The sequence below is a fragment of the Lates calcarifer genome, linkage group LG4 (assembly GCF_001640805.2).
Source record: "Lates calcarifer isolate ASB-BC8 linkage group LG4, TLL_Latcal_v3, whole genome shotgun sequence".
In the NCBI taxonomy this organism is placed as follows: domain Eukaryota; kingdom Metazoa; phylum Chordata; class Actinopteri; family Centropomidae; genus Lates; species Lates calcarifer.
In genome coordinates, this window is record NC_066836.1 from 24,224,302 (window position 1) to 24,236,443 (window position 12,142).

At 40.3% G+C, this 12,142-nt stretch overlaps 1 protein-coding gene across 5 annotated transcripts in view; it reads right to left on the bottom strand.

The window, feature by feature from the left end:
* The window catches only part of depdc5 (DEP domain containing 5, GATOR1 subcomplex subunit), a 30,095-nt gene that overhangs the window by 7,744 nt on the left and 10,209 nt on the right, over positions 1-12,142 (bottom strand). Inside the window, exons 26-38 of one of the 5 annotated variants that reach the window (XM_018695942.2) lie at positions 11,648-11,804; positions 10,764-10,924; positions 8,687-8,807; positions 8,054-8,221; positions 7,545-7,767; positions 6,460-6,596; positions 6,280-6,379; positions 5,954-6,016; positions 3,266-3,378; positions 3,004-3,084; positions 2,549-2,681; positions 1,760-1,859; positions 161-400 (exon numbers count right to left, since the gene is read on the bottom strand). In XM_018695942.2, the coding sequence (XP_018551458.1) occupies positions 161-400; positions 1,760-1,859; positions 2,549-2,681; positions 3,004-3,084; positions 3,266-3,378; positions 5,954-6,016; positions 6,280-6,379; positions 6,460-6,596; positions 7,545-7,767; positions 8,054-8,221; positions 8,687-8,807; positions 10,764-10,924; positions 11,648-11,804 (1,797 nt within the window). Of the gene's footprint in view, positions 1-160; positions 401-1,759; positions 1,860-2,548; positions 2,682-3,003; positions 3,085-3,265; positions 3,379-5,953; positions 6,017-6,279; positions 6,380-6,459; positions 6,597-7,544; positions 7,768-8,053; positions 8,222-8,686; positions 8,808-10,763; positions 10,925-11,647; positions 11,832-12,142 lie in introns of all 5 variants that reach the window. The other 4 variants (XM_018695941.2, XM_018695943.2, XM_018695940.2 and 1 more) reach the window with 4 other exon arrangements.

The following is a 12,142-nucleotide window of genomic DNA, read 5'->3' on the forward strand; positions in this document are numbered from 1 at the left end:
CAACCAATATTCCTAAAACAAATGCACCCTCTCTGCTCTGTGTGACATGTAAATACTGGACCCAGACAGTTTGAGTATGATCTGCATCAGACTGGATGAGGGAGGAGGCCATGTCTCCTCTGAGGTGTGGGCTGGGCTGGTATGATTGGGCTGGGTGTACCTAGCAGTGCGGCGGCCTGGCTGCGTCCTCCAAAGCTGCGGCTGAAGGAGCTGTGCCTACTTGCGTAGGAGGCCGGCCGGCTGGGGAGCCAGGGCAGGAGGAAGGCCGGGAGATCGCAGGGTCGCCGTTCCTCTAACACAAAAGCCACTTCAAACCACTTCCTCTGGAACAGGGCAAAGTCCTCCAGGGCTGCAGCAGACCAGCCTCCAGCTGCTGTGGGAGGGAGCTGGGAGGTCGGGCCTGCAGTAGACAGAATATCATGACAACACCTTCTCAAAACTTCTGCATGACAGTCACATATTTTTTGAATTATCTGATATTATTATAAATACATACAAGACAGTGTAAAAATATACTATATGAGCATGAGAGAAACTGATAGAAGATAAAAGCAGTGAGACTTATGGCCTCTGTGAGCTCTGTTCTCATGGCAGCGCAATGACCAGCACAAGCAGGTCAGGCTAGTAATTTTCTAAACCTGAAATTTGCTTCAACATCTGTGTGGCATTTTGGTGAGTAGAGTGCACAGTGTGCAGATGGAAAAGGTGGGAGGTTGATTCAAATTAGGCAGCACAGTGAATTGTTTCTATTTTGGTGGAAAATGTGCATTGAGAATAGGCATCTCAGAACCACATCTGTTTCTGGCAAATGTCAATCTCCTGCCATTATGGTGATTTCATCAACAAGAGTAAGCTAAAGACACAATGAAAATGCACAGCAAAGATAGAATAATGCTCAAAATCTAAATAAACTATTTTACTATATCTTTCCCCAGCCAGAGGAAGCATTTTCAATCTGCATAAAAAATAAACATTTATTAAAATGTGGGTAAATCTGTCTGCGTCCATCTATAAACGACTATGGCTGATTTCCACAGCTGCTTTGTACTGATGAGAACAGCTTCTCCTAGCATCACTGTTAAATGCAATTAAATCCCTGCAGCCATCTGAAGGCAGCAGAACACATATGCTGATGAATCTGCAGATTAATTACAAGCTCATCAATCCTGTGTGTCACTGCTTTCTTTCCAACTTTCTTTTTAGCTGTATTTCATTTTTTTTTAGTTTTCAAATGCATTATGGTACAAATGCTGCTGTGTTACATTTGTATGCTGTGGCCACTTATGATGTGAAATAGAGAGAGAAGAGCTAAAACTGAATTAGCGTTGGATTGGTCACATTAACAGCTTTTATTATTCATTTCTGTCATCATTGTACCAATTAAATAAAAAACCACACCACCTGCCAGCAGATCTGAGGTACTGTGTATTCAGAATATGTTGTTCTGCATTATCCAGGCAGCAATCTAATTTTCTGGAGAAACATCTTTCCATGTGTTGAGCTGCATCACTGTTCATGACACAGCACTTTCAGAGTACTGAGACCAGTGATGTGACTGGATAAGAGTGAATTTACTAATCACCACACCTTCTGATTTATATTTACCTTCAGCCAGACTTGTGGCAGCTACATGAACCAAAATAGCAGGTGTGCTTGGAGAGACTCACACAGCCCATGTTCCCAAAACCTACCACTTTGCACTTGTAATTGTGCTTGCATGGTTAAAATAGGGCCCTGTTTGCATTTTAAATCCATTCACCATCCTTTTCTCCGACTATCCTGTAGAAGTAAAAGCCGTAGATGAAGGTGCGCATCGCGTCTCCAGAAGCATGGGCCACCAAACCTTCATCTAGCATTTTCTACACAAAACAGACAGACAGGCAACAGTGAACTGCTGAACTCATACATTTACGTTTACTAGACCCAACACACAAGCTTAAAGTGTACATCAGCAAGTAACATACACACATTTATGCGGACTTAGAAACACAAATGTCTGTGATGTTATGTTTGGCAATAATCCAATTCTTCTGAATGGCTCTTTAGTACAAATGGAGGGAGCCAAGTTGTATCTGACAGTAGGGCTGAACAATATGGATTTTGGGATTTCATTTTGATTTCATTTTTTCATTTAAAAAAAGTGAATCTGAATCTACCGTATGAACTGGACTATTTCTTGGAAGCAGTGATTTCCTGGAGTCTTTGCTGAGTTTCCTGGGAATTTCAAGTAACTCCAGGACAATTAATAATTTTACCATTTGCCTTTGTTTTTCTCTGACAAATACACTTGTCAAACACTCATTGCATTTCTTAGCCCTGTTGCACTTCTTTTTAGTAATGTTGCTGCGTTCCATTTGTGTTTAGCAATTAAACTGATGAACATATCGTTAAGTGAGTAAGATTGACTTTATTTATTCCACTTGTGGGAAATTCACACAAGACCCAAACTGTGATAAACAAAAATAATCCATTCAATCCTTATGAATTCTTCTTCACATCTTGACATTTTTCATCAAGTTAAAGGAAAGTTTGGAAAGACGCCTCTTACCTGCATAATATCCACAGCCATCCCCTGTGTAGCCACACCCTCCACATTGTTCACCAGCCAATGAACGACCTCCGCACTGATGAAGCAGTTGAGTGGCAGACCCTTCTGCTCTGGGAGCAGCTGAACACCTGTCCTGTAAAATCAGAAAGCACAGATACACTGCTACATGAAAAACTGTTCTCCAAATAGCAACAGCCAACTGGAGAGCCTGTTTTCACCTTTTCTTCAGATAGGGTAACTAGCAAAATCAAAAGTATGTATCAAATACATTAGAATTTTACTCAGAATAACAGTAACCACATGAAACAGCTGATGTAACTGGTTTTCTTTAGAGGTGTTGAATCAGTAAAAGCCAGAATATCTGAGTGGATGTGTAGATTTGTTGTGACCCACTGTAACTCAGCATGACACAATTGACTGTCATATGTCAAAGCACAAAGGCACTCAAATCTCACGTGGGATGTTTGATGGCTTCCAGGATCTCCAACAGTGTTGAGGAAGAGGACAGAGAGAGGGCTCCCACTACAGACTGGCCACTGTGAACAGATCACAGATCAGTACAACAACAGCTGCCTGGACAGATAATCAGTTTCATTTATTTACACTATTATTTAAATGAAAATATTATGACCTATTATAATCTATAGTCAGTTTTATGTGTTAAACATGCTTTGTTGCAATAGTTCAGAGTGTCCTTTGCATAAAGTAAAAGGTTACCTGGTGTCTGTGCTGCTGTTGACTGTAGTGTCTCCTGCAGGCTGTGCTGCTGCTCCAGCTGTCACTCCAGGCTGCATTCCCTTATCCGCAGCCTCATTGGCTTCAGCAGGCAACTGCACAATTTAAATAGTTCACTAAATGACCTGTTTCACTTTATATGTTTTAAGGGTTTCCCCAATCACACAAAAAAGCATTTTCTCACTTATATCTAGTGGCATCCAGCCAAATGGTTTTTTTTTTTTTGGAAGCCTTTAAAATTTCTGCAGCCAGACCAATACAATCCAGTGGAGCTGAGTGGAATTTAGTTTGTGCTGCTCACGGCACTGAAACAAAACATCTCAAAAAATGATCCACTTCTAGAAATCATGTTGTTCTTACTCTAGATAATTCTGGAGTTCATACTACTGAACTCCAGCTCCCTGCGACCCAGTACAGCAATGGATGGATATTTTTGATATGCACATTTTTGAAGCACCTACACACCTATAGTTCACCCACACAGGTGTTTTTATGTTGACCAATGAGATATCTTCTTAGTACAATGTGGATTTGTACAAATAATTGATTGACATGTTGCTTACCCATCTACAGGTTTTATAAGGGCGGGACACCCTACACTGTTATCATTCTTATCAGTACACAGAGTTTGGTGATGACACATCATTCACAGCATAGCTTGACCTAACTTAACCCTACTAGATGGCTAATCTGCCAGACTACTGAAAACACCTGTGTAGGTGTGCAGAGCCTTTAATTTGTACAGTCACGAGTAACTAGAACTGTTCTGTGTGCCTAGTGCAGTGAAAAGTTTCCTTCTGAAATGTAGTGAAGTGGAATTATAAGATTGTATAACATGGAAATACTTAAGCAAAGTACAAGTTTCTAAAAACTGTACTGAAGTAGAATACTTGTTATTTTGTTGATTTTCACATGTGCAATATCTTGTATGCCTCTTGGCACACAGTGGCACATGTGCAATATCTGTATATTCTGTATTTTCTATATGTTTTGTATGGCCCTTGTTTTTCTTTCTTCTTGATTTCACTTGTCTCTTTTTATTTTAATTTATATTTGGTGTTGGTTGGTGTGCTGCTGCTGTAACGAAGCAATTTCCTGTCATCAACAAAGTACTATTCTATTCTATTCCACTGATAAATATATTCACTTAAATTCAACCATGAGCAAAATTCCATTCACCTTCATTGTATCAGAGTGGAGGCAGAAACCTCAGAGACAAGATTTCCCAAAAACCTAGACAAATAAGACAAATGTGTGCATGTGTAGGTACCATCAAAAGGAAGTGAGAACATGCGGGTTTTTTGTAATTTGGGTGAAGTGACCCTTAACATCCCAGTCCTGATATCATGCATGGAAGGAGGAGTGAGCCTCAAAAGTTTATCTGAGTGAATGAGTCCAGTTGTGATACAGTGCATGTTAGTTACACTGGTATCACAACAGTGTGGGATTTATTACTCTCCAGAATTGGAGAGCATTGAGTTTCAAGGGTTTCTGCACAGTTCACTAAGTTATGTGAAAGATTTTTTAAAGACCTTTTTAACACCACAATGAATATGATTTAATACCCCTTTCACGATAACACCAACCAAAGTAGGATTTTCATGACTTCCTTGTGATATGTAACAACAATTGCTGGTGATCTAATTAATCAAATTCAATCAAATTAACCTGACCTGGATCCAGATAAGCAGCAGAAAAAGAATGGATGAATTGACCAATTTAAAAATGATTCATTCATTTCTGTATATTCAAGTTTTTGCTAAAATGAACACTTGCCCATTATAAGTGGGTGAGCTTCCTAGCTGCTGTAGCTAGTTATTCCACAAATTTAGAATTGGTTTGTATTGATCAGCCCTCTGCAGCACAATCCAGTGCCACAACAATCCAACTTTTAGTTTGTAGGTGTCTAACTCCTGACAGCCTGTAATCAGTTAAGATTTTACAGTTAACATTACTGTTACTATGGGAGTTAGGAGAATACATTTAACATATTTAAGACTTCTGTAAATTAAATTAAATGCCTTTTTGCAGAACATGAATTAAATTTTAAGATTTTCTGAGACCTGCATGAGTACCCTTACTGTCAAAATACACTGTCTGATTTTGCTATTTATGCTGCAGCTATTTGGATGATGGCAAAAAATGTCTTGTCTATTCTACTGGCTAAACTTGGAGCTGATAAAGACATGTTTTAAACACTTTGTTAACATCTTGCAGCAAATACAGACCCTGATTCTTCTAACTTTGTTAACATTTTGCCAGCACAATACATGTGTATTGAATTGAATTAAAACTGAATTGAATTAATTTATGTGGTAAAGCTATAACCACTAACCTCACTCAGTTAGTGTGGGGTTTTACACAGCTTGAATCACCACAAAGACATTATGGATTACATGTGATCCTGGTGTTGGAGGTGACGTGTGTCACTCTCTACCAGCAGGCACTATAGTACTGAGCACAAAGTACAAACTCGCAAAGTGAAAACAGAATCTCCCACAAAGGGTGTTTCTGCACAGCATGCTCATGCAGTAATGGAGTGTGGAGTTAGAGGGGCTACAGCACATGAGGACACACATACATATACACACATGCACCCTCACGTGTGTGTACATACACACACATCAAGAACACCCAGCTTTAGCAATGCCCAGGGACCTCATCACTGACCTGAGAGTGATAGATGTAGGAGGAGCGTGGGCTACGAATAAAATCCAAAATAAAGGCAGCGTCCTGTCAGCATACATGAAGAACATAACCCAGGATCAAACACCCAAAGCACAGCAACAGGAACAGAAAACAGAACAGAGGCATGGAGAAAAATGCAGATGAAAGGAGAAAAACAACAGCAAAAGCCCCACACTGAAGCACCAGCAAAGAATCATTTTATCAGAGTACTTGTTGCTAATGACGATAAATTCAGATGTGTCTGCAAAAGCTAAATGTCTGAAGCAGAAAAACTTATTATGATCCACACACATAGTAAAGACACTCACCTTGCGAGGACTGTCCACATATGCGGAGGCTGTGGCAACACTTGTGGGGTCACTGAAGGTGGCTGAGGACTTTGTCTGCTGCTGCTGCTCCTCCAGTGTCCTATCAGGAAGCAGAAAGAATGCTGTGAAGACGGACAGTCATGACATTCATGCTGGCCTGCAGTCCCACAGGACACTCACTTCTGGTTCTGCTCCATCTCCAGCAGAGCTGATAAAGCTGAAGTGCCTTTTTTGCCTTGTGGAGGCGGCACAGGCTCGGAAGGATATGGAGGGAGAGGACTGGTAACCTGCAGTCCTTTCAGTGGCGTGCCCTTCTGCTATGTGAAAAAGAAAAAAGAAAAGAAAAACAAGGGAATGTCCATTTCAGCATCTACAGATAAAGTCAATATAAATGTCACAAGAGTAAAGGTCAAGACACTTCAGTTCAGACAGCTGCCTCACTCCTACAGCTAAAAAGTTTTAGTTACTATCTAAGAATTTAATGACTGCATCCTCATAGTCCTCAATAGAGACTGTAAAGAGAACATTTTGGAGAACATTTGTATTGATTATTTATGATTGGCAATTGCATCTGTTGGATTAATTTCAGAGTGCAGGAGTGACACTGTTTATAAACTGTCCAAAAGCTGCATGCTGATGAACAGGCTTCTACAAGTCTGCAAGTCACAGGAAATGACATACAGCAAGTTATTATTTTCTCTAGGTGACAACTTCAAATATCTAGTTTTATTCAATCACCAGTCAAAACCCCAAAATACTCACTTTACTATTATATACCATAAAGAATGGTGTTTGTCAATCAAGCAATCAATTAACTGTTAATTGATATTGTTTCGTGGAGAGCTTTTATAAACCAATATCAATAACAAAATCAGACAAAATCTGAGGAGAACAGTAGTGGACAAAAGTATTACAGTCCTTCACTTAAGTAAAAGTATCAATGCTATGATGTAAAGTAAGTAGTTGTACTTTAGTTCAGCACTTAAGTAAATGGACTGGAACTGAGACATGGTGTTGATCTTCTTGTCACTTCTGAGGTCAATTCAATACAATGCAACTGACAATTTTAAGATGGAAATGCATCATATTTGAAACATTATTAACTACAGCACTCATTCTCATTTCAGATGCATACAGTATGAAAATATATGCACCCTGAAATAGAGGAAACAGTGTCATGTAACTTGAAACCACAAACGGTGAGGATACAACAACTGTGAAGCTGTCCTCATGTACAAGCATGATGTAAACTGGGAGAGCCTCACTCTGATGATCCTGTCGGAGCGATGGCGTCGCCGAATGCGGTTGAGACCCTCCAGGAAGCGGATGAAGCCATCCAGCAGCACCCAGTCCCCACTGCCACCCACCCCAGCACCTGCTCCCTCTCCATAAACATCCCAGTGCCCCTCTCCATCTGCCACCCGCCGAGCCCCTCCAGCTGGCAGCAAGAGGAAGCGAGTCCTCCAGAACTTCAAAGAGTCAATCAAACTGGAGAGGCAGAAGAAAGGAAGACCAAGGTATTTGACCTTGATGCTTATTCTTTTCCAGGATTATGTAAAAAAATAAAACAAATTGCTTGGTTATATCTAATTTATTAAGGATAATAAAGCCAGAATCTCAACAATAGTGAGTGAGAATACTATTCTATTCAATTCTATTCTAATAGACCATGTTTTTGATTGTGAAATCAGTTATAACTAACAGAAGTTGTCCAGATTAGTGTTGGAGGGCTCAACTGTGTGTAAATGAATACTCTGTGTGTGTGTGAGTGTACCTGAAGTCCTCAGAGCCAGCAGAGCAGATGTACTGGTCCAGGTAGTTCCACTTGTATTCCTCCAGTCTCTCATGGCCAAACTCTACCCAGCAGGATACAAACTGAGCATCAGAGTGTGGAGGACACAGGCTGTAACTGTACTGGATCTGAGCTGACTCGTACGGGTACCTAAAAACACACACACACACACACACCACACACACACACACACACCACACACACACACACACGTCATTTTGAAATATGAATTCATTAAGTATTTTTTGGAATTTTCAACCCTGTGGTTCAAGCAGCTCTGTCTAAGTTACAACAGCAGACTTATCTCTGTGTAGTAACTCCTTCCCCACTAACTTCAGTCTGCAGACTTAACACTCAGCTTCCAAACCGCACACTTTCAATCCTTTCACTTGCTTTAAGAATGATTCATTGTTTTACTGTAAAGATGAACAGTGCGTTACGTCTCAGTCTTATCACAGTGATAGGGAGGTACAGTATATACATATATAATATATAATAATATACATACAACTACCCCTGTACTTCTAAATACCTCTAGGAAACTAAGATTACATACACACATTATCCACTTGAGAAGCTGGCCATGGCATGAATAACATTGTCAAGTGCACTCACTTTGGCAGGTAGCGAGTGACAGTGATTATTTTGTCTTTGAGACAAACTTTATGGAAGGTCCGGCCCATACTGAGCCAGTAAACGGTCTCCTCCTCCTCTGCCCGACGGAGGGAGACCAGACCTGAAAACACAAGAAAATGACACATACAATAAGCAAAGGTCTGTAGATGTTTCTCTTTTCTCAAATACAGAAACCAGAGCTTGTAGACTGTTTTCTCTCTTCCAGTCTTCACAAATATTCATGTCACTGCAGTAAAATGTGTTACTTTAAATTAGATCGTAAAGCTGCACTTCATTGTTGTGGCTAATTGAGGTGGAGCTAGTTTTACCAACTTTATTTAAAGTTAGGTAGTTTAACCCAGTGTTTCACAACCTAAGGGTCAGGCACCTACAATAGGTCCCAAGATAAATCTATGATGTTGTGAGATGATTAATGGGGTCAGAAAAAAACTAAACTAAAACAAAAAACCTAAATCCTACTACACTGATTTGTATTAGTGTTTGGTTTTCTATCTAATCTTAGCTTTTTGTAAAAGATGTGTGAGAAATGTGAGAAGTTAAAGTGGGACTGCTGACGACTCAGAGACCTGAAATATGAAAATGAAAAAATATGGCCTTAACTTCACAATGCTTTATTGTAAGCCAAAAAGGTTGGGAATTGCAGATTTGATCACTGACAATGTATTACTGTATTTAATAAATGTTTATTTTTTTGAATGTAAAATCTTAATCTGTTAAGTAACTACACCTGTCAGATAAATGTATTTGAGTAAAAAGTGTAACATTTCCCTCTGATATGTATAGTATAAGTAAAAATGTCCACATAAAGAATATCAAAATTGTACTGTACTTGAGTAAATGTACTTACAGTGCCTTCAGAAAGTATTCATACCCCTCTACCTTTTTCACATTATGATGCAGCTTTATGCTAAAATTGTTAAAATTCATTTTCCTCTTATCAATCTGCACTCAATACCCCATAATGACGAAGCAAAAAATGAATTTTAGAATTTTTCGCAAATTTATAAAAAAGGAAAAACTGAAATATCACACTGACTTAAGTATTCAGACCCTCTACTCAGTAAGCATCCAGCGTCTACAGCCTCAAGTCTTCCCAGGTGTGACACAGCTTTGCACACCTGAATTTGGTTTTTTTTTTCCCATTCTTCTCTGCAGATTCTCTCAAGCTCTGGCAGGTTGGATGGGAACTGTCAGTGGACAGCCAGTTTGAGGTCTCTCCAGAGTTGTTTGATTGGGCAAGTCAGGTCTCTGACTGGATCACTCAAGGGTACTGACAGAGTTGTCCCTGAGCCACTCCTGTGTTGTCTTGGCTGTGTGCTGTGTGGGTCGCCGTCCTGTTGGACAGTAAACCTGCAGCCCAGTCTGAGGTCTTGAGTGCTCTGGACCAGGTTTTCAGAGAAGTCTATATAATTTGCTCCATTCAGCTTTCCCTCAACCCTGACCAGTCTCCCTGTCTCTGCTGATGAAAATGCTACCATCACAATGCTTCACTGCTGAGGCCAAGCAATTTGGTTTCATCAGACCTGAGAATCGTTGTGTCTCATGGTCAGAGAGTCCTTTCAGTGCGTTCTTGGGTCATTCACTGAGGAGAGGCTTCTGTCTGGCCACTCTGACAAAAAATACTTTATAACAAATTAAAAAAAAAATTTAAATTCTCTTTGGGCTTTGCCATTGTGGGGTACTGAGTGTAGATTGATGAGGATTGATTTTAGCATGAGGCTGCAGCAGGACAAAATGTGAACAAGGGTCTGAAGACTTTCTGAAAGCACTGTAGTTACTTTCCACTCCTGGAAACATCTACCTGAGGCAGAAGCAGAAGAGATTTGAGAACAAGGGGGCACAAAAGAAATGACATCATCTAATAACTACACATCATTTAACATTAATTAACAGTAATTTGGACTTGATATTATGCAAAGTAAAGGTAGATGTGCAAAGCAGATAAATAAAAAATACACTCATGATGATATTCATACATTTTCAAGCAATGGACACACCAGTAATGTAAAGGATTTGAATAAATATACAGTATATTAAACACTACTAGTTAAGTTACCTCTGGAGTAAAGAGGGCTACTACCAAGTGGTGTGGCTACAGTAGGCTGTGGTTTCCTGTTATTTGGTTGGACGATGATCTGGTAGCCCTGCATCAACCTCTGACAGATAAACTCCTCAAAAACTTGAGACGCACTCATCACTGGACCTTCATCTTCACGCCTGAGGAAGAGACAGAATATGAAAACATGGGTGATTTGCTTAAACCTGGTCAGGAAAACCTGGTATTTTTCACTGGGAGTAAATTACATTTAATTCTCTTTCTCCCTTTCTTTTCTTGGAGGAGGTAGACGAAAAAAGAAAAAAATCTCAGTTATGGTTTTTTTTAATGCTAATGCCATTTTTCCAGCTTCCACAAACTGTAATATTGAGAATAGCACTGTGCTTTACTGATTGCTTACTGATGCTAAATTCTAATGCCATTTTAGGAGAATATGAACTGTAAATAGAAATGCGACTACTACTATTTTTTGTAACCAAAGTAATTCAGAAAACGTGGTGGTGCTTATTTTAGCCCTGAGCAGTGCCTGCAGTCTTCTATTCAGGCTGTCCTCCACAGAATCCAGCAAGACAGTAGGACAGACTGCATGTAGCCCATGAGGCAAAAGCAAGGGTCAAAGAAAGCATGCTGTGAGCACACGGCAATAAGTGAATGTGACTGAGATTAGTGTATCAACACTAATCAAAATGATTATACTGAGGCAGTAAGAAAGCACTGTTCCGAGTAATTTTTAAAAGGAAAGGAAAATCAACCTGAATCTATAAAATTGAGAAGAAAAATGGTGAGGGGACCTTGAGTGGGAATTACTCCTAAGTGCATGAAAACTGATGGCACAAAGTGACTGGCTATAGACAGTTTTAATGCGAAGACAGGATGTTGTCTACCTCTCCAGGTCACTGTGCGGCAGCAGGTCATAGCAGCCTTCGGTGTAGTCATTCTGCAGCGTCTGGCGGTCAGGGAAGTAGTCGGTGGTGAGGGGCAGGCAGGCCGGTGTGGTCAGAGACTTCCAGTCCACCCCCACTGTGCAGCAGAAGCTGGGCACTGTCGGGGGTGCAGACAGCAGCAGGGCTTCAGGAGCACCCACATCATACACACAGACACAGACAGACAGACAGACACACACACATGCACACACACACACACACACACACACACACACACACACACAGACACCCACATACACACAAACAAAAAATCCCCACAGCAAAGACAAATGCATGTACCCAGAGTGGAGTGGTACATGTGTGTGGGGGGTGGGGGCAGGGAAGCACAGTGGAGTGATAAGAAAAGAAAGGAGTAGAAAGGATAAAGACATGGAGATGGAAAAGGGTGAAGATGAAGATAAAAACACAAAACAGGAAGAAGAGAGGGGAAGAAAA